Here is a 22,985-nt window from a genome sequence, read left to right on the forward strand (position 1 = left end):
ATCTTCTGACTTTGTAAGACTGGTGGTGAAGATCTGTGCACCTGCTTGAGCCAGCTCGTACCTGGATATTTGCTGGTGTCATTCAGTTGATATTTCTAGATATGAAATATCTATCATCCTCACTGAAGATGAAGCTTTGGCCTCTGAACTCTTCAGCCTCCACAGTCAACAACCTTCTGGGCTTTTTGCTTTCCTCATATATTCTTGCAGCAGAAACAACTGTTCCTGCCTGGATTTCCTCTATTGATTTTTGTTGTTGTTGATGCAGTTTGTCACCAGTTTTTTTTTTCCCTTTTCATCTGTTTTTCCCCTTCTGTTTAATCTGGTGGCTCCCACACTGTATCTTTCAAAGCTGTGTAATGAGAACATACAGTAGGTACATATGTATCAGCAGTGCATAAACCTCTGGAGCTAAAACCTTGTTCTATCCTGCAGTCAAGAAACTGCTGCTGTTTTTTGTTTGGCATTAAAGACTTCTAAATCTGGGTAGAACTTCATGAATGGGAAAAAAGCACAAACTTAACACAAAAGTCAAAATCAGATTCCAACTTCCTGTACTAAAACAAAGGGCTGCCATACTTTTCCATGTTAAAAATCTCTGAAAAAAGCATTGCCTAGCCTTGCAGTGGGCTTTTCACTGCTATTTTTTAATGGAAGTGGCTGATCTTTGGAAGGCATTTTTTTCCACCCATCCTGCTCCTCTCTGCCCTCCCTGCAAGACATCAGGCTCAAGCATATGCTTGTTATGAAATGCTTCAAGCCAGTCACTTGCAATCTGGTCAAGTTCTGTGTTGGTGCTAAAGATCAATTGTACTGGTCTCTAAAAAAATAGTGCAGATAGTAAAATAAGTGGAGATTTTAAATTGGTTGAAACAGAGGCATCTCCCAAGTGCTGCTTAATCTCTTTATTTGCAGGCTTGTGTTCTAACATCAGTTTCTCTCCATCTTTTTCTTTTTTTTGTTTCATGTAGAGCAATTACATGGTGTTCATGGCTGAATTGTTCTGGTGGTTTGAAGTGGTGAAACCATCATTTGTACAACCCCGTGTTGTTGTGCATCCCCAAGGTAATTATGTTATGGATTGGCCTAAATATGCATGTTTTGATATGTATGTGTACAGATTGCCATTGTGTTCACAAATGCAGTGAATATTTTAATTAATAGGATTTTTCAGTGTACAACCCCCTTAAAGAAGGAGAGGAGTACTCTTTTTTCATTGTAAATGTTCATCTCATAAATCATAATTAGATTTTGCTGTCTGTTACCAAAAACTCATTTAAATGGTTGTGGTATAATCACTTGCAAATTTTCCTGACCTAAACAAGCCTTGAATCTATTTATGCCCATGCAAGAATTACAAATATAATAAGAAACCAAGAACAGAATTTAGCCTGAAGAATTGTGTTGCTGAGAATATACCAAGAGAAAGAATCATAAATCTGGGCAAAGTGAATAGAGAGCTAATTGTAAAATTGCATTTTTGTACCCTGTGCAAAGGCACCATCTTTCATCAGAAATTCTCACATTTAAAATCCACCTTTCAGATAGATCTTGAGATCTCTTAATGACTCCTTTCAGGTAACACACAGCAGTGCTGTGATTGGCTTTCCATGCACTAGGAAGAGTTTTTAATTGGGTGGCTGTTAGACCTTTTCTTCATTTTTATGCTTTATAGCACGTACAAATCTGATATTAATCTTTAGGTAAGTGCTAACTGGTTTAGAGTGTGACAAAAAAACCTATTTTCTAGTTAGTCTAAGGATTTGGGAAGAAGAACTTTTATCAGAAACATTTCTTCCAGAAGAACAAATTTTAGTAAAACTGTTTGTTTCCTTTAATTTTGTGGCTATTTTTAGTTTATTTTTCTGTATTAGTTCTTTGCTTGCTTTTTCTAGTCTATTTTGTCAGTCTCCATTTATTTCATTAGTGCCAGTATGGGAGCTTTAGAGCACTAAAGATGAAATGAAATGACAGTTTTAATCTAAATAGTGGAATCAATGAAAATTCTTTAAATCATTTAAAATCATTATTTCAGAATATTTTGGAAAGCTTTTCTAATATGTCATTTAACTGAACACTAAACTATAATAACTTGAACTTTGTTCTTCCTGGCAGCTGAACCTGCAAAAGATGCAGCTTCTGCTCACAGCTTGAATGCTAACAGAAGAAATTATGTGGATGGTCCATCTGGTTCTGACTTTGTAGCCAGGTAATGACAGAGAATCATTAGTACTGTTTCACAATCTCCTCCTTTCTGTGCAAAATCAAACAGTTGTTTTTACTATAATTTTTTTACTTTTTGCAGAGCTCAGTGATTGAATTACAGATTCAATCTGTGGAATTTTGTGCAGTATCCTGTAGTTGAGCCCTCCCTCCCTGCTGCATGGCAAGCTGTTTGTTCATGTTTTTACACTTGGACAGCGTGCTGTTCTCTTAGCAGTGCCCAAAAGAACCCTCAGCATTCAGCACAGCAGTGTCACATGGCCTTGTCCTCTTCAATTTCCACTGGAACTGTTAGTCAGGTCTGCTATGAAGGAGCTGCTTTTCTGCAATTCACAGCAAATTTTCCAAAAGTTATAGTGAAAGTAAACTAAGGTAACAGCAAGAAAAACCCTGAGTGATGGGTTTAGTTTGATTTGGTTATGTTACTATAGTACCATGAAATTCAAATAGGTAAAAATAAATACTTATGCTGTGATTAATTTTCCCACCCCAACTGCCTCCCAGTGGGGAGGAGAATTAGAAAGAAACTATAAACCTCAAAAGGTAAGAACATTATTTTTAGTATTACTGGTACAGATTAGGAAGCAATATAGAAACATCTTGTTTCCCTAATGTTCTGTAGCTCATCATACACTTGATGGATTTCTCAAGGGAGACCTAATTGCTGTCCACAACTACCTGAAAGAGAGGTGGAGATTGGTCTCCTCTCCCAAGGAGAAAGTGATAAGAGAAGAGAAACAGCCTCCATTTGCACTAGGAAAGGCTTAAATTGCATATTAGCAAAAATGTTGTCACCAAAACAAGTTTGGTGACAGGCTGCTGGGAGAGTGATGGAGCCTCCATCTCTGGAAGTATTTAAGATGTGTACATGTGGCACTCACAGACATGGTTTAGTGGTGGCCTTGGCAGGGTTAACAGCTGGATTTCATTATCTTAAAGGTCTTTTCCAACCTATTATTTCCATGATAAGGGACATAAATTGTGCATTAGGCATTCTTTTTAATCTTTCTTTTGTCAAGGTAAAGAAAGCCTTCCAGTGATCTGATCTGGACTTAGTGAATGAGAGACAGTGTTACAATACATTTATAATTTTGGGGCTTTTATTTTGGTTTATTGAAGGAAAAGGATAAAATTAGCTTTTTAACTGGATATTTACCAACAAATTAAACCAACAAATGGTTGGTTTCCAACTCAGATAATCCTGTTTAGCCTTTTCTGTTGTTTTTGGATGAGGTTTTTGGAGAGAGAGGTGAGGGTTTGGTTGGGTTTGAGATTTAAGGTTCCTGAGTACGTTTTTAGTAGTTTTGGAATCTATGCTGACTTTAACAAGGGAACAATATTTCACACTATAATTAAATACAAATCTTTTCCCTGTGTGTATCCCAAGTGTGTTTCTGTTGTAGAAAATGATTCTGTTTTCATGTAAACTGAGCATATAAGCCAGCAGAACAAGAACCAGTAGTTTTGAACATATCCTTTGAAGCAAGAGTTCCTAAGGCCATTTGCTGTATCTCTCCTCAAAATCCAGGATATTTCATCCAACTTGATCATACATCACTGCAGGACAAAGGAGGGGCCCAAAAAGTAATTTCAGATGGTTGGAACCCAACCATGCCATGGGCTGCAGGTTGCCTGGACTTGACTGCAGGATGTTGTGCTCATGGCCTTCCTCCAGTCCCCACTGTGCATTTCTGCCCCCTTGAGTGTTTGAGTTGCCATTTCAGCACACAAAGACAGAAAAACGAACCCAGCTGGAAAAAGTGAATGTTCTGTCACTGTAGCTTGTTGAAATGACTCAGAGGATTGGCTGGAGAGCAGAGCCAGCACAGAGGAGGGAGTGGGACTATGGCAGTGAGCAGTTAGGATGTCTGAGGTTGCCATGGAACCCAGGCTTGGTGCCAGAATCAGTCTTTTCACCAAGGAAAATTAAGTGTATAGATTTTCTTCATGGTAGCAGATTTTCACAGGCTGCAGGGTTAAATTTGGAAAGTATGCTTTTCTTTTCAGATAACTTACAGACATTAGGATTTAAAAATTTTCAGAGGGATCTCAAATGCCATTTAAAACAGCTATGTTGTAGTATGTAATGTTATTGACACAAAAAACCCGGGAATTTATGGGAACCTATATTGAATAATTTAATATATACTTGTGAAAGATGCTTTTGTAGATTGTATTTTTCTTAAATTGATGTTACTATCCTTCTTGCAAATACTATTTAGAGACAATTCTACACTATACTGTATATACAAATGTAGTAACACTAAACAAATATTCTGACTGAAAACTGTCTGTTTGGGAGTGTGCTCTTCAATTCAGTGGACAAAATTCAAAACATGAAAGGATTTAATCCAGCTTGTGTTTGAAGTCTGGCTTCTCTAGAAGTGTTTTACATAGAAATCCATGTGTCTTTATGTATGTGTCTTTGTTCTGATCATGAAAAAGCACCTTGATCAAAACATTGAATTATGTTACCCTAATCCTGGATTAACACAGCTACTCAATTACAGACCTTCTCTGTAAAGCAAATAAAGTATGTGTAAGTAGAAACTGGGGAAATCTCTATAATTACTCCTTTAGTAGTGAACATATTTTTTTATTTATAAAGTCATGTCTGTCACAAAATCTTTTTTATTATCTCCTTGTTCATGTTGCAGTTCAGACACAAAGCAGAAGTTTCAGACTAAGCAACTGAAAATAGAAATACATGGGAAGTATGTGATACTGGCTGCAATCACTCAGTTTTGAGGCCAGTAGGAGCTGCCTTATTTTGCTCATGTTTGTTTAGACCTTTTACTGAAATCAAACCTAAAAAATGGAACCTTCTAATAGAGACATTTACATGAAATAAATCAGGAGACAAGCACATTAACAAAACTTATGCAGCAGCTCTGTAGCTGTTTGTGTATCAAAAATACCTTTTTGACTTTTTGGCACCTGCATTAGTTCCAATACAATGTTACTACAAGTGCTCTCTTTTTAGTTGATAAATTAATATTTCCAGAAGAGAACTACCCCTCACTTTCCCATCACAAAAAATAAATCTGTTTTGTCTCGGCCAAGGACAGGGTGACTCCTTGCCCTTTTGTATTGTGGTTTTTGATGTATTAATCTTAAATTAATGTCTCTTGCTTTATAGATTGGAAAGTCCAGGTTACACACCACCTCACCAACTGCATACACCCCAGCAGCCTTATTCATCTGTTCCAGGTAACAATTCCCAAAGGGCTGGGAGAGGCAATGAGACAAGGTGTTGTCCAATGAGTAAATTGCTATCCTACTTGTATTTATTCAAGCATCATTTATGCAGAAATAGGGGGAGACCTTTACATGAAAAATTAATTAATTAACATAATTGACTTCTGTATTTTATAAAATGTACAAGTGGGAAGTTAGTACCAAATGCATTTAGTGTGTTTTTTCATTTGACCTGTGTTTTGATTATGTGGAAGATATGGCTTAAAAGCATTTCTGGTATATTTTAGTAGGATTTGTAGAATATTTTACACAATACTAAGTTCTTTTAGGGATGAGGGGTAAAAGATATATGTATTCAGGATGACATTGGCTTTGTTGCTTTAGTTGTATTTTCAATATATAAACACTTTTTTGCCATTGCAGTATTCTGAGTAGTGAAGCAAAGCAAGAAGAAGGTGATGTTAAAATCACTTTGCACAGTAGTTACATTGGGTCCTATTTTTGTTTCACTTAGGAGTCATCAGAAGGTCCACATCAATGTCTTATGTAGATGGGCAAGTAGGGACATGGCCCAAAGAAAAAAGGTAAGTAGTCTTGCAAAATACTGGGGTTTGGTATGGGTACTAGTAAATGCTCCATTGTAGTTTGGATTTTCAGAGTCCTGTAATAAGAATTCTTGTAAGATACTTGAAAAAGTATGGATTAAGCATGGAAAAGCGTGGATTAAAAATTGGTTAATAGGAAACAGTCTTCAGAAATAAATAATTTAATCTTTATACTGGAAGAAGTATGCTTCAGATATTTGAATTGTAGGTGTAAAATATGTTCATATTTACTCATCACAGTGAATTAAACATGGTAACAGTAACATGGCTAATGATCTCAGTAGCATTCAAGCTTGTATTATTTTGGGGATGCTAAGAACAATCAGGCTGAATCTTTTAGTTTTCAGTTAGACCAGTCATAAATTCTTAATCTGTAGGGCATAAACCAGAATTAAAATGGTGTTACAGTGGTATGTAAACTGTATCTTTTCACATCTTCCTTCTGATCTAGGGTGGCAATTCCTATACTCCTAAAATGCCCAGAATTTGTTCCAAAGTAGTAAAAAGCATTGTCTGAGTCTGAAGAAAATGTTGTTACATTCTATTGTATTGTGCTTTTTAAAAGTTTGTTATATCTATTTATCCATCTAAAAATATCTATCTGAAAATACATGCATGTTTATTATATTTGAAGCTGGGCAAAATACAGTACACCTAACAGTGCCTTTAATACTACCACCTTAAAATAATTTAAAAAGCAAATACAAATATTTCATTATTTTTATCAATAACCTGAGTTGCTCAGTTACTTTCTTTATTCTGATATCTATTTTAGGTCATCATTACATGGAGTTTCATTTGACATTCCTTTTGACAAAGAGAAAAGCATTCCAGTATCTACTCCAAGCAGAGGAATTCCTAGATCTGTGAGCAATGAAAGCCTTTCAGGAAACATCAATCGCATGCCAAAGCATTCTAGAAAAAACCTGTCCTTCAAACCAGTAAATGGAGAAGAGGAGAATCAAGACATTGAAGAGGAAAAGGACATGACACCTCTTAAAGACACAAAGGCCAATCAGTCTCTTAATGCAAATCAAAGAAATGCCAATGAGAGCAGACACTACAGGTTTCCAAATGGGGCTCTGCAAAACAGGGCAGTTCTGGATGATTTTGGCAATCAGATTGAGACGCCAAGCATTGAAGAGGCTTTGCAGATAATTCATGACACTGAAAAATCACCCAGACTTCTCCAGACAGACCAAATTACAAATGGGTTCTTTCTTCACAATCGGGAAATGAGCATCTTGAACTCAAACATTAAACCAAATCAGACTACCCCAGATATAATCACAGACACTAAAGGTGCTCTGAGTCCTGTGACTGACAACACAGAAGTGGATACTGGAATACATGTCCCATCAGAAGATATCCCAGAGACAATGGATGAGGATTCTTCTTTGAGAGATTATACTGTAAGCATGGACTCTGACATGGAAGAGCCATCTAGATTTCTCCAAGACTACGACATGCGGGCTGGCAATCACAGAGATCAATTGAGTCCCTGTCCCAGCTCAGTAAGTACTAAATCACAGGCAGGCAGCAGTGCTTCTTCGAGCTCAGGGGTTAAAATGACCAGCTTTGCTGAGCAGAAATTCAGGAAGTTGAATCATACAGATAGTAAAAGCAGTGGAAGCAGTTCTCAGAAAACCACACCAGAAGGTTCTGAGCTGAACATCCCTCACATGGTTGCTTGGGCCCACATTCCCGAGGAGGCATCTGTTCCTCAGGGAAGAGACACTACACAATTACTGGCTTCTGAAATGGTACAGCTGAGGATGAAGCTAGAGGAAAAGAGGCGAGCTATTGAAGCACAGAAGAAGAAAGTTGAAGCTGCATTCACAAAGCAGCGGCAGAAAATGGGAAGAACAGCATTTCTCAATGTTGTGAAAAAGAAAGGTGATGGGGTATCACCTCTCCGAGAGGAAGCAGCAGGAGCTGAGGATGAGAAGGTATTCACTGACAGCAATCAGTTGAAAGAAAAAGAAACTCAAAAATCAGATGACCAAACTAGTAAGACTTCAGAATTAATAAAAGAAAACCCAGAAAATTCTCATAGCAAATGGTTAAAATCTCCTGCTACTTCTGGGGATGCTGAAAAGCAATGGAATTTAGCAAGCCCCTCAGAAGAAAATATTAATGATGGTGATCTCTTAGAATATACAAAATCTATTGAAAAACTAAACTCTTCCCTACATTTTCTCCAACAAGAAATGCAACGTCTGTCCCTTCAGCAGGAGATGCTGATGCAGATGAGAGAGCAACAGGCTTGGGTTATTTCTCCTCCTCAACCTTCTCCTCAGAAGCAGATTCGGGACTTTAAGTCTTCTTCAAGGCAAGGAGGAACTCCAGCTCCTGTTGCACCTTTCTCACAGGAATCTCCTCGCTCTACCCATCAATCTCCACAATCTTCCAACAGGAAGAATGCCTCTTTTCACATTAAAATGCAAAGGACTCCTAGGCCAAATGAACTGAAAATAACGCCTCTAAACCGTACCCTGACTGCCCCACGGTCTGTGGACAGTCTGCCCCGTTTGAGGAGGTTTTCTCCCAGTCAGGTTCCCATTCAGACTAGATCATTTGTTTGCTTTGGAGATGATGGTGAACGTGTAAGCGAACCTCAGTTAAAGGGAAATCTTTTGAAAGAAGTCAAGCCTACAGAAGAGGTAGCAAAAGAAGAAGGACCAAAATTGCCAAAACAGGGTGAGCAGAAGTTGGAGGAAAAGGAGATTAAGCCTATTGAATCTAATGTTTCTGAAGTATTATCTCAGCCTATCACAGAAACAGTTTGCCTCACCCCAAATGAAGATCAGCTAAACCAACCGATTTTACCACCTCCAGCTCCCAAAACAGCTAACTTAATTGAAGTTTCCCTATCAGATTTGAAGCCACCAGAAAAAAGTGAGGTATCTGTTGAGAAATATGAAGGTGAGAGTGATAGAGAGCAGTTTGAAGATGACCAGAAAGTGTGTTGTGGATTCTTCTTTAAGGTAAGAGAACTAGTGGAGTGTATGTCAGCTGTTAAGCTTTGTTTGAATCTTTAATTGAAATGTGGATGTTGCTGATGGCTGAAGTCAAAGCAGATGGTAACTCTAAAAATGCAGGCTTATCTTTTGGACTTGATTAATTTGGCATCATAAGAGTGGTGAGATTCTACTGTATTACAGTTCCAATCATGTAAGAGTGTCCCCTTCCATTCATAGTTATGGAAGAGAGCTTAGAGGTCTTGGTGAGGAAGATGCATGCTGAATGTAGATTTATTTTTAATATATGTTTTGGTGATCTTGATTAAATGTGCTCACATCTCACCCTCACTTCCCCACCTCACTCCCAAATTTAAAAGTTTTTGAAGTACATAATAGCCTGCATTTTTAAAAATTATTCATATTTTTGAATTGCACTTTGGAGAGCCTTTTTCCCCTCTCTTAGCTTGCTAACGAAGTATAGTCTGCTGAGACTCCCTTTTGAAGTTTGTATTTGGGAGCACTCCTTGGAGACTTTTTATTAAAGAGCTGTATTCAGACAGGCTTTTAACTATAATGCATATTGTAAGACAGTGGTCTAGACTTGTTCCCATCTTAGAATACCCCAAAATTTTGTATCCTGTATCTAGATGTACCTAGCTTGTCTGGAAGCATTTCTCAGTTCTAACAAAACACCTGACTTGCTCAGAAGTTACTTTTATATGGCACATAATTATTGGGGTTTGTGATAATTACCTTCATGTTCATACATGTAGACTCTTCCAAAGCTGAAAGAAGTAAAATGCTATGTGGTATCTGACTCAAAACTAAAACATCTCACTTAGCAAGATTTCTCATATCAGTGTTGAATTTTGTTTGACTCAAGAAGGAAAAATTCCATTATAAAGTTTTTAAGAGTATTAAGAAAAGTCTTAAAAAAATAAACTTATTCCAAATACTGCAAGAGTATGTTAGGATACCCAGTGTACAGAATTAAGTGTCCAATGACTTGGCAAAATCAGTGACTGAATTTAGAGATCTTAATATTTTTTGGTCCTTTTCCTTCCAAAACGGTTGCTAGGATGATCAAAAGGCAGAAAATGATATGGCAATGAAACGAGCAGCATTGTTGGAGAAGCGTTTGAGAAGGGAAAGAGAGACTTTGCTTCGAAAGCAGCAGCTGGAAGCAGAACTAGAACATAAGAAGGAAGAGACAAGGTAAAACTTGTTCTGATCCAAATGATCTGACACATTGTGATCCATATGATCAGTAATGGTGAACATAAAAGTGTCTGGTTTAGTTAAAATTGTAACCTGCATGTCAAAAAATTGCATCTTCCTATCAAAGTTATTTACTGCTAAAGCAGTAAAAATTACCAGATGTGCAGAGGAGCCCAGCTGTCCCTGCAGGACAGCAGGTGGCATCAGTCTGTAGCTCTCAGGCTGGGAGCTGTGCTGGCTGAGCACGGTTCTGAGGGAGCCTGTATCCCTCAGGGTACTTTCTGCACAAATGCACAATGTTCACTCAGTTTCTGCAATGAAACTCATAAACCTGCATTTGGTTTTATTAGTAGCAATATCCCAAAAAGTTTAAAGTCTCTGAAAATTGTGAAAAAATTTAAAAGCAGTTGCCTCTTACTAGTGTTTGAGAATGTTGAAGTTCCAAAAATCTGATGCCTGAATTGTCCTCACTGTGCTAGCTGAAATCCTTTATTGGAAAAGTTTCTACTGCCGAATTTTTGGGTAATTTTTTAGACGCAAAACAGAAGAAGAACGTCAGAAGAAGGAGGATGAACGAGCACGCCGAGAATTCATTAAGCAGGAATATATGAGAAGGAAACAGCTAAAGCTTATGGAAGACATGGATACTGTCATAAAGCCACGTTCCCTCTCCATCAAACAGAAAAAACCACGTCCAAAATCTATTCATAGAGACCATATTGAATCACCTAAGACACCAATCAAAGGTCCACCAGGTAACAAATGTTTATGTGGAAAAAGAGTCTGTTCATGCTAAAACACCAGCTTGGGTTTTGGTCTTAACAAGCACGTGCATTTCTGAGTGTCTTGTCTAAATTGAAACTGCACGTGTCCAAACTGGAAAGCAAAATTTGGCATAGAAATGGGAAAGTGAGTGTCACTTACCTGCTATGCATGCATGCATATATCAACAAACAAAAATGTTAGCTCTGAAAACCCAGTGGAAGGACAAATATGTGTTGCAAGTTTCATGCACACCTATGTTTTCTTCACTAATCTCTTCTTGCACCTGTAGAGCTAAGAATGAATAAAAGTTGGGAGATAAGGGATCAAAATTTAAATGGTGACCATAAGGTAAGAATATTTAAACTCACACAATACAGACAAAATTAAAATCTGAAAATTGCTTTTATATTTCATGTTTTTTTCTATTTTGCTCACCAGCTGCATGTATAGTTAAGAACATAGCAACACTAACCATGTGGAACAACTCAGCATTCTTTTAAATACAAAATAACTTGCAGAAATGGCTGTAAGAAGTATTGTCAATTTACAATTAGAAAAAATAGCGAGATTGCTTGGTGATCCTTTTTGTTACAGCCTCCTTGTTGTGCTACATTTTTTCTGACTGCTTCCCTCCATCTTCCAGTGTAATTTAGAGTATTTCCTTAACACCTTGCAAGAAAAGCTTTAAATTAAGTCTCTTAAGCTCTTTTTCGAGAAGACTTAATAACTTTAATTGCATTCATTGATTTGCATAGTGCCAATATTCCCATGTCCATGCTTCCCATTAGTGCTTAACCTGAGCCCATCCCCAGTGGCTGCCAAAGACTGGGTGTCAGCAAGTGTTCACATGAAGTCCAGCACATATGCATGCAGGTATATCATGAATGGGTGTTAGTCCCATGTAGGAAAACTCTTACTGAGTTTCAGATGCTGGTGTTGGTCTGATGAACAGACTCTCCTACTTGCATAGGTTTATAAGCTTTAACTTTGTTTTTATCCAGGTTCACAGCTTTATCGTGTTTTTTCAGTATCTAGTCTTTCATTGGCATCGCTGAATACAGGGGACAATGAGAGTGTGCAGTCAGGCAAGAGAACACCAAGGTAAAGCTAAAATAACTATTTCATTTAATAAAATTTCATAATCAGCAATGTAAAACTAGCATGAATTTTTCAGGTCATGTATATATTGTACTCTGAGAACAGGCGTGTTTTCCTCATTTGAGACATGGATAGTTTCCACTGTCAGACATTCGGGAACCAAGCCATGATCATTTGTTTTGCAAATTTTACCAAGTAAACCAGTTGGGCAGGTATAAATGAGGTCAAAACAAAATGCTGTTCACACAGCCTCTTTAATACCTGTTTGTATCTAAGTCTCAACCTGTGGATATTCTACTAAACCTGTATGCTACGTGCAACTACATAGTTGCTTTTCCTTTTTTAACATAGAAGTTTCTTTTCGGTTTGTTTTTTTTTTCTTTAGCAGTGGTACAGGGAATTATTGAATGCTCACAAGGACTTCAGCCTTTTCCAAACACCAGAATTTATTTTGCATTAAAAACCATCTGAAAACAACAGAAAAAAAATATTTTTTTAATACATGACCCATACTATCATTCAGAGGCAAATTACTATTTCTGTAAACTACTTGATAATATTCAGGCAAATACTATTTTCTTTGTATAAAAAAGAAATAGGGAAGAAAAGCAAACTATGAGAAGGGGGCTAACAAGGGCTACTACATATTATGATGTTGCATGTTATGTCTTTTGGCCTCTACACATTATTCATCAGCTCTGATAAACCTGCAGCTGGCTTCAGTTGACTTCTCAATTACCTTGATGTCTCAAGAACTGACTTTCCAGTTATTACATAAGAAACTTTCATAAATGATCCAATTAGCCTAATATGTCTTGTCATCTCTTAAAAATTATCAGTTTCAGTTGAGGGGGATTTCTTCCAGCTATATTAGCTATTACAAAAGGCTTGATGTTGCTCATCTACATGGGCTTTGCAGGACGTGACCCTGTGTATGGAGCTGGAGTTGTACAGTGCTGTACTATGCTTGTAATGAGCAGTACATATTCCTCAAGCTTGAGGAATGAGACTTTTAAAACATTATGAAAGCAACAGAGTTGAAAGAATTTTCAGTATCTTTCCAAACTGTCACCTTGTCCTTGCATCACCATTGTTTTTGATTATCCCACTGAGAGAATCTCAGTGATACATTTGTCACCTTCTTCATGCAGGTGCTAATCACAAAAGGTGTAGGATATATTATAAATTGAATTTTCATCTATTACTGATTTTACTGAAAATGAGCATGTACACAAATTTTGAAATGATACCACTTTTTTCCTTATTCTGTGCCATTTTCTCACTTAGAAAACTTTTATTCCAAGCTGCAAATTTGACTGGCTTTTGCAGTAGCCACAATCAAAAATATTTTATATATCTTGTAATAATTTAAGAAAACTTGCTAACTTGTTTAGACCTTTAAATGCAAAATTATTTGAGTGCAGCCTGAAGTTATTGCTTGTGAAAACAAAAACGAGAAGGGAAATTTTTGCTCTTTTAAATACAGCAGCAGTTCTCACTGCCATAAGTCACAAGTATAAATGAACTAAATTTTTACTTCATATTCATCATACTATTAAGAACTGGTTTGTTCACTACATGAGATAACATTGGTTTGCCAGTACATGTTAAGAGTAACACGAATTTCCACTTTGTAATTCTATTCCACAACCAATAACATCTGTTAGGTTTCTGTCCCTCAGATGTAGCCCAAAAATTAACACATCTCACAAAGACCAACTTCTTGCATCACTCAAAGCACATGAAATATTGCACATTTAGGTTTATACTTTATAACTCAGATCATTGTTCTACCTTGCCTTCTTTTCATATCAGAAGGCTTCCCAGCTGAACTTTGTGAATTTTTTAATAGATTTTAAAATTAATGTTTAGGTCTGAATCTGTGGAAGGATTTTTATCTCCAAGTCGTTGTGGTAGTCGTAATGGAGAAAAAGATTGGGAAAATGCATCTACAACTTCTTCAGTCGCCTCTGCTACAGAGTACACAGGTCAGTGATAGCAGTAGTCAGAAAACTTGCAACAGCAAGAAATCTTTACATATTCTGCACTATTTGTTTCCTAACAGATCCTTTGTTGTTTATTAAGAACTTTATGATCAGACTACTCATTCTTTATTATATTATGGATCAAATAGTAAGGGTATTTTCCTCCCTTTTCTCTAACTATACCACATACGATATTGCCAAGGCCTTGCATCATCAGGATTATGAAAGCTCTACTTTTGCCAACCTAATATCATTTTCTTTGTGAGAACAGTGGCATAAAGTTAGGTATTTTCTAGGGGTTTTTTTCCCCAAAGTTTAGACAAAGTGAGATTTAATCTTAAATTTAATTGATGCTTGTATATTATTTTCCTAATTGGTACTCATGTGTTGGGTTTTTCTAAATTATCTTGACCGAAGTCAAGACATTTCAGAAATTAAAACAGTAGATTTCTCCTTCAACTAGATGAATCGTTTTACAGACAGAATAACCTGTCAAGTGTAAGGCCAGATCTTTCATCCCTAGTTTTGGGTAAAACATTTCTGGAATTCCAAAGACAACAGGCAACAGTTACTCTAAGCAGTGCATATGCCTCATTGCTGTACCTTGCAGCCTTGAAATCACAGGTGTAGAAAAAGAAAGACTATGCTCTCTGCTGGTTAGAATTTCCCTCCTGGTTAAATTTTGGTTAGAAAAAACAAAATGTTTTGTTGTTCATAGAAAAGGTCCTCTGAGAGAAAAAATACTTACCAAGGCTGCCAATAATAATGATTTAATAATGAAAGACACATTTGTAAGTAAATTCAATGACAGCTGAATGACATTTTACTTGTTTGTGAAATTTGTGGTCTCTAACCTAATTCTGTATTATTCCTGGATTTGTGTTTCTATGCATGCAAAACTTCCTCACCAGAAGTGCTTCACAGCATTCAAAGTGACTCTTTGTTGGCTTATTGATTAATTTAGCTTGTCGTTCCTTTTGCATAGGACCAAAGCTCTTCAAAGAACCCAGTGCTAAATCCAATAAGTATATAATTCAGAATGCACTGGCACATTGCTGCCTGGCTGGAAAAGTAAATGAAGGTCAAAAGAAAAAGATCCTGGAGGTAAGAGTATTTTTCCTCTAAAAGCATAAACACCTACGTGCATTATGGAGAATCTAAAGCATAAATGTACATACTGAAAGGAAAACTCAGATTATGGCAGCAATCAGTGAAGGGATGGAGTGACTTCTGTGACTTGCTTCCTGTGTAGGCAGAAAGGTTCTTCAGTGCTGTAGAAACAAGAGCTGTTACTTTGTACATGCAGCATAGGAAGCTGAATGAATTCATGTTTAATTAATAGTTATTGCTTGTTTTATGGGGGAACTTCAGTATCTAGGCTTTTATAATTTGTTCCCAAAGTTGTTTTCCCTTAAACATAGAGATCCTCTCATTGGTAACTTTAGAACTACAGCACAGCATCCTCATGAATAGAAAGAATTGAAATACATCCTTTCTAGGCTCTTCTCCAGTTTCCAAGCACTAGTGCAAATTCAGGATTTTCTACTACAGGAAGGTGCCTTCCAGTCTTCTCTCTTACCCTGTTATAAACCTTTCTGAAAACACACAAATATTGTAAGAACTTGGGGGACAGTATGTTTCCAGGCAAAAGGAGTAACATAGTCTGAGCCTTGAGACTAACAGGACTGTTCCATTTACCAGCTATGACAAATACAACAGATTAACTGATATCAAACCTCACAGACACTTGGAATCTTGGAATCCAGACTGAATTTAATTTCTGGAATAAACTTCACAGCAGTATTTCTTGCCTTTTTGTTTTTTTTTCCTTTGTAATCCTTCTGCATCCATGTCTAGATGCTGCTTTCTCTGTCTTTCCAGACACTTTTTGGAAATACCATGTCAGAATACACTCTTGGAGTTTAAATAACTGGGAGCAAAATGATCATCAGAAATCCCAGAAAAAATAGCTGCAAAAATGTCATGTTTAACTCTAGGATTAAGCAAGCATCACTTGATAGAAGCTGTATGTGTTCAGGGCATGTGTCCCATAGAGGGTCTGTTAGGTAGAATAGGAATCTGAAGATTTTAACTAATAAAAAAATTTTGTTCAATACATTTCAACTGACTTCATGGTTTGACCAAGCCTGAGGATTTAGGGATAACTGAAATTCCATTTTAGTACCACAGGATCTTTCAGACATATCGAGATACGTGTCAAGTTTCCTGTTCCCAAACTTGCAAGTATTAGACCAGCTTGATGAAATGGATGACAATAATAATTTTTATTTGGTCTACAAAAAGACTTTTGGGATGTCTGTTCTTGAGGTACAACTAAACAAGTATAGCTGAAATTGTCTAAATAAATTAGATTTTGGTTGAGAAGAATATCTACCCTATCAAAATTCAGACAGGTGAAGCTTAGCAAATTTTAATGATTGAAAATAAGATCTTTTAGTGGACAGAGTTAGACATAAGTTTCAGCTTTGGTAGAAAGCTGATTCAAAATAAAATCTAATGAATTGAAATGTTTTCTAATTACAATGCAGAATTCATAATCTGAATGTTTTTCTTTTTTTCTTTCTTTTAAAGGAAATGGAAAAATCTGATGCCAATAATTTCTTAATCTTGTTCCGGGATTCAGGCTGCCAGTTCAGATCTCTGTATACGTACTGCCCTGATACAGAAGAAATCAATAAATTAACAGGAATAGGTCCCAAATCTATCACAAAGAAAATGATAGAGGGACTGTATAAATACAACTCTGACAGGAAGCAATTTAGCCACATACCTGCCAAAACTTTGTCTGCCAGTGTTGATGCAATTACCATTCACAGCCATTTGTGGCAAACCAAGAGACCAGTAACTCCTAAGAAACTCTTACCCACCAAGGCATAGTAAATGGGAAAAAAATTTGCTTGAGACAATTATGATAAACTTGCACTTCATCTTTACTGCCTATAGGAAATAGATTTCTAGTTGCCAACAAGACTCTTAGAACTTAAAACTGGACACCGAGTTCTGTTATCATGTCCAACTGGAATGTAAACACAGTGTTTAGGAGTGCAGAAGATTAACTCTTAGGTGAATTATTATGAGTGATTACAGAAATGTTTGACTTGTGTGGAGATTTGTATGTGCTAATGCAACATATAGAGTATATTTGCTCTGTATTTTGATTAGATACACTGAAGCACTGAATGTTCCTCTTTAGTGACTCAAACTACATTTTTTACATCTGTTGCCTTATATGTTTGTATTTGTGCTTGTCTTGAAATATTTTTCTTTCACTAAAGAAAAACTTCTTAATATTCCCAATACCATCAAACTTTGCATACTGACTTACAGTAAAGACTAAATGATAAATTGTATGTCACTGAATAACAGCTGAATGGGTCTGTTCTCCAAGATCCTTACTGTGTGCTGTAACAAAATCAAGATTCATTCCCCTGTGTATTTATAATTATTTTTCAATTAAATAGTACTGATTTGCTTATAAACTAAACAGTAAAGGAAAAAACCTTTGAACTGCTTGAAGTTTCCTTCAAATGAATTATTTAACAACTCAGGGTATAGGTGGTGCAGTTTATTTCTGTTTCAGTAAGTTGCCATCTGAGATGTAATGACTGACCATGTGCTTGTTCATAACACCTGTAAAACTCAAAGTAAAAAGATTTGGTAGGTCTCTGAAATGTTTTAAGCAAGTGTGCATTCATTACTTTGCACTGTTCTAGCTGGAGAGAGAGCACACGGTCAGGTCCTTCAAGGTCCTTCCTTCTTCAAGGAAGGAATAGGAACTCATGAAACATTCAGAACCAGATCCCTGATGTTGTCTAAGAGAGCACTAAATATTCAGAAGAATCACAGAATTCACTAAGTCACAGATCTTTGAGAAGTTGTGTATCTAATTCCCATTGATTTTAAGATCCAGGCCACTTCCTGCCTTCAGATCTGCCAATTCAGACTCGAATCAGTTTTCTAGGGAACAGACATCTGCTAAGAATTTTCAGTGTGTCTTTGTAAATTGTTTTCTTGACACTAACAGGTGATGTCTTGTGACACAGCAATTTTTAAGTACATATGGAAAAAAAGCCTAACTGACATTTCAGTAAATCTACAACATGACCATTTGCAAAACCAAACTCTAGGCATATTTCAGTATTATTTATAAAGGGCTGCATTTTATTTCAAAACAGTGTTTGATTATTTTATAAATCATTATCCCGTTTCAGTGTTTGTTTCTCTTATAATTTGCTTTTAACATAGCACTGTTCTGAAAACAAAAAAAAGAAAACACAAACTTGAAGCCTCCCCTAAATCTGTGGCTTTTTGATAACATCATACACCAGAGAATTTGTTGGGGGGGAGGGAAATCTCATTCTCAGGAAAAGACTTGAATGATTTGTGATTCTGTTCTGTTTCAGTGTTGTGACAACTCCATTCACATAAGACAGTATTGTGCTATAAGTATGTAGTCCATTCAGTTTCATGGGAGACTAAAATGATGTTTGTATTTCTCTCATTAAACTGCTTTGAGAGAAACTGCCTCACTACTATGATGTGCTCATTTACTTAGAGAAAAGATGCACAGGAATGAGATGTCATTAAGCAGTTTAGAACAGTACTTTTTTAAATTATTATAAGGCCTTAGGCATCAGTGCATCTGGATTATAAACATTTTCTCAAAAATGCTGTCAGTTTACTGTAATTTATGTTCTTATATTTATGTATATTTGTTAAAACTGTAAAAAAAAAAAAAAAGAAAAAACACTTTAAAATACATGTTTATTATGTATGTGGCTCAAAACTATTTGTGGTTAGCTGATTCCTACTGTTTGCATGTATATCACCAGGATATGTAACTCTTATATTTCAAGTGTATACATATTGTGTATATAGGATATAAATAATATTAAAAAGGGGGGAAAGAGGGTTTGCACATTCTGCCTGTTAGACACTTCCTACAGATACCATTGTAGGAACATCCTGAATAACATTATGAAACTGTGTATAATATACAGTGATTCAAGAAACCAGGAGGTTGGAATTAACTGACACACACATATGGTGAATAACTTCAAAAGAAGTTTTATCATGGGAGGCTTTTTATTTCTAAAATATGTTCTATGATTTAACTGAAGATTTGCAACACCATAAAGACACATGCATCAACCTAATCAAAGTGAGCTTAAATACGTGACAGGAATTCTTTGAGTAATTTTAAATATATCTGAATGTATTATGGAATTTGCATATGTCAACAGGTTAAAGATTTGTGCAATGTCTAAAAGTAGAATGTGAATAATGCCATTGGAAATTTCATTGCTCGCAGTATAAGGTTTTACTTAATACAGGAAAAGTAAAGCTAGAGATGCTTTTCCTTTTTAAGCCTGCAAATTTTCTAATCACAGTGGATCTTTGGTTGGGATCATGTTTAAAAAAAACAAAGAAAAAGAAAAAAAAAAAAAAAAGAGAAAAGAAAGCTTTCCATAAAGGCCAGTATTTATCACTGACCTTTCCAGAACACACTGGTGCTTTCATCAGGGGTATTATTATTGTTGCTACGACTGAATTGCCAAACTCTCATCTTAGTTTTTGGAGCAAAATTTCATCTTCTAACAGTCATAATAGCTACTGATTTTTTTTTTTTTTTTAATGTTAGTATGACTGTTAGTTTTTATTATTTGGCTGTTTAAAGCCAAATTCAGCTATTTAATTATGATTTATTGGGCACTGTTGAAAAATGTACAGTGTATTGTGTGCTTACTTGTCCACTTCTATGGAGCATAGCTTCCATATTTTTTCAAATGCTGTGCTGTAAAATATTGTCATTGCTACTTATGTGGTACAGTGTAGTTTTTTCCTTTCCTTTAAATAAAAGCATGGCACCAAAATAACATTTTTTTGTTTTCTTGCTTACCTTTAAACGTAGACTAAAATTATAAAATGTTCACATTAATGTTTAAATCTTGTTTCTTGTCGTATTTCAGCAACGTGGAAATTGTACAATTACAATTACAATTTCTTCCTTGGTTTCCCATCCTTGGTCATACGTCCATAGATAATCTAGATTTCTGATGCTATCAGAGGAAAGCTACTGAATAATTTAATAGGCTTCATACTTCATTTGTGAGGACAACAAGATGTTACCCTGTTCTCTTCAGAAGTGAATTTCACAGTTTTAAAGCATCTGATAACCCTCTGGGCTCTGGTTAGCTTCCATTTATCCAAAGCCACACAAACTTGGTGGTCAGGTTAAAAGATTTGCTTCAGACTTAAAGGTTGTCACGGTGAACTGAAGAACAAAGTCTTATCTTTGTCAGGTTCTGTGTAAAGCACGTGTGTTACTTCTAGTGAAATAATTTGTACTTGCTAGTGATGCTGTCTTGAACAGAAACACTACAAAAAAAATGAGAGACCTCTTCCAGAATTGTAAATTAGTAATTTCCAGTCCAAATCATGCCTTTTATAGAGTTTGTGTTGTCCTGCTGGGTTGCAGAGTAAAGAGCAAGGCCTTGCTGAAAGTGGCCATGACATCCCTGCACTGTCACCAGGCAGACTGAGCTGCTGGGCTAACTTACACAGATAAAGAACCTCAGAACTCCACAGCTGTTTGAAGGGTACCTTCAAGAATACCAGCAATCTGACAGTAGAGCTTTTAATGCTAAATTGAAAGCTACTGTTGAAGAAAATTAATAGCTTTCCCTCCTGCCCCTGAAAACTGGTTATTTTTCAGGCAGCACAGTCAGTGCAGCATCACAAACAGGCTGACACATAAGCTAGGAATTATACTGCAACACAAACACATAGTTGCACCCAGTAAAGCTATTTTTTTCAGTGGTGAGCTCAAAATTTTCCTCTAAAAACAGCCTTTGTACAGATCTGCTTTAGAGCAGACTTTGTTTTTTCTATCTTTTGGCAAATAGCACCATCCCCAAGAAACTTCAGCTCATGCCCTGGTTAATTTGACATAATGTGACTGTACTGTGTGCCTGAATTTGTACTGAATTTCTGATTCAAAATTTGTGTTGCTGTGGGATCCAATGAGAGAGTTGTGCTTGGAACAGAAGCTTTCAGATAGATCACCACACAAATGTGATGCAAAAAACAACTTTGTTTCTCAAATCCAGCTGTGCTGATCAGATCCATGTCAGATGTCTTTTTTCCAAGAACTTATTAAAAAGACACAGGGCTAAACTTTAACTATTTAGATTTCTTCACAGCAAAATAGCATTTCTTTGCTGTTTTGCTACTAATTCAATGAGCTGAATAAGCAGCTTGAAGAATTGTGGCTATAAAGATGGATCTTGATAGTCACAGCCCTTTACAGCTGCTTTTACATTTTCTAGTTAAATAAATTTAAAACAATAAAAGGAAGAAATATCCCCTATAAACACTCTTATTCGAGGTCTAGATGGCAGGGGGGAAAAATATATTTAACATGTACATCTTTGTACATTTATAAGGAATTTTTTTTCTAAGCAATCTGTTCCATTTAGGTAAAAATACATTTAACATGTGTTTGTATATGCATTCATACAAATGCATGTTTACCTTCAGACCTACTTGCTTACACAGAATATTTTTATTTAGAAAACTACAGCAATGAGTCAAACATGGCAGGGAAGTTAGTCCAGCTTATTTCCTTCTAGTAAGAAAGAAAAGCAGCTCTTGCACTCAAAACCACTTCTGTAAGAGACAAGGAAGCAATCTACAACATGCACATCTCAGTACAAAGTCTTTGGGAGATGAAGTTCTTTTTATCAAATCTCTGAATTCAAGGATAATGCTGATGGATGCTAGACAGAACTGCCAGAAGAGCTGACCAGAGAGCTAATAACCATCAGGATTCCAGAAAAGGCAGAAAACAACACAAATAAGGTAAGCATTCACTGGAATAAAAGTTATTTAAAATTTTCTTCTGACTCTTATTCAACATTACAAACAACTTCTTGTATGAAATGCTTAGGGGTAAATAAGTATTTCATTATCCACTGACAAATGTGTTTAAGCAAGATACTAAAAGATTATTCTTCCACATGTGTTTAAGTTTGCAGTTAATGGTATGTGAACTTCATGGAGTCATACTAAGTAATATCTGTATGTACTTTTATGTCACAGTTAATGGAGCTTTGTAGAAAGACTAAAAGCTAATATGGAGCTTTCCATCACAGCAGCTCTGGCTTATTATTTCTTAATCATCACTGATCTAAATGTCTGCAGTACAAGACCTGGCAAGGCCCCACAAGCCTGCAATTATTTAAATTACTTGAAGGTAGATTATACTTTGGATCAGTGTTTCACTTGTTTAAACTACCTGAAACTGGAGCTATGATGCTGACATAAAGAATTCTATAGATTATGCAAGAATAATGGTGAATTGTCTCCTGAAAGTACTGGAAACCCTTTATTGGAATGATTAAAAACTGTTTCAGAATAAAGTTTTTGACATAATTTTTTTCTAAGTTTTTACAAGAACGTGTAAATATAAAATGTCAGGAGTTGAATGGCTCAGTTACAAGTACAGAAAGTTGGGAATGGCCCATTTTTAGGGCCAACACACAGAATCAGAATCAGCTGAATTGGAGGGGACTCACAAGGATCACTCAGTCCCACTCCTGGTCCTGCACAGAACTCTCCAGGAATCACACCCTGTGCCTGAGAGCCTTGTCCAAATGCTTCCTGAGCTCTGCCAGGCTGTGACCACTGCCCCGGGGAGCTGTGCCAGTGCCCAAACACCCTCTGGTTAAAAACCTTTTCCTGAAAAGTAACCTAAACCTCCCCTGACAGAAATTCAGGCCATTCCCTGGGGTCCTGCTGCTGTCACCCCAGAGAAGAGATCAGTGCCCTGCCAGGGGAGCTGTGACTGCTCTGAGGTCTCCCTCAGTCTCCCCAGGCTGAACAGACCCAGTGCCCTCAGCCCCTCCTCG

General features: G+C 36.5%; 1 protein-coding gene across 4 annotated transcripts in view; it reads left to right on the forward strand.

Moving 5' to 3' along the window:
• CAMSAP2 (calmodulin regulated spectrin associated protein family member 2) overlaps positions 1-18,355 on the forward strand; it is a 78,883-nt gene extending 60,528 nt beyond the window's left edge. For 2 of the 4 annotated variants that reach the window (XM_079313556.1, XM_079313558.1), the window contains 11 exons: positions 972-1,065; positions 2,116-2,209; positions 5,363-5,433; positions 5,936-6,005; positions 6,802-9,013; positions 10,068-10,204; positions 10,742-10,962; positions 11,974-12,073; positions 13,943-14,058; positions 15,041-15,159; positions 16,648-18,355. In XM_079313556.1, coding sequence (XP_079169682.1) covers positions 972-1,065; positions 2,116-2,209; positions 5,363-5,433; positions 5,936-6,005; positions 6,802-9,013; positions 10,068-10,204; positions 10,742-10,962; positions 11,974-12,073; positions 13,943-14,058; positions 15,041-15,159; positions 16,648-16,953 — 3,540 coding nt within the window. In that variant the 3' untranslated portion in view covers positions 16,954-18,355. The remainder of the gene's footprint in view (positions 1-971; positions 1,066-2,115; positions 2,210-5,362; positions 5,434-5,935; positions 6,006-6,801; positions 9,014-10,067; positions 10,205-10,741; positions 10,963-11,973; positions 12,074-13,942; positions 14,059-15,040; positions 15,160-16,647) is intronic. The other 2 variants (XM_079313557.1, XM_079313559.1) reach the window with 1 other exon arrangement.
• The last annotated feature ends 4,630 nt before the right edge of the window (positions 18,356-22,985 follow it).

The sequence above is a fragment of the Erithacus rubecula genome (genome assembly GCF_903797595.1).
Source record: "Erithacus rubecula genome assembly, chromosome: 10".
NCBI classification, from domain to species: domain Eukaryota; kingdom Metazoa; phylum Chordata; class Aves; order Passeriformes; family Muscicapidae; genus Erithacus; species Erithacus rubecula.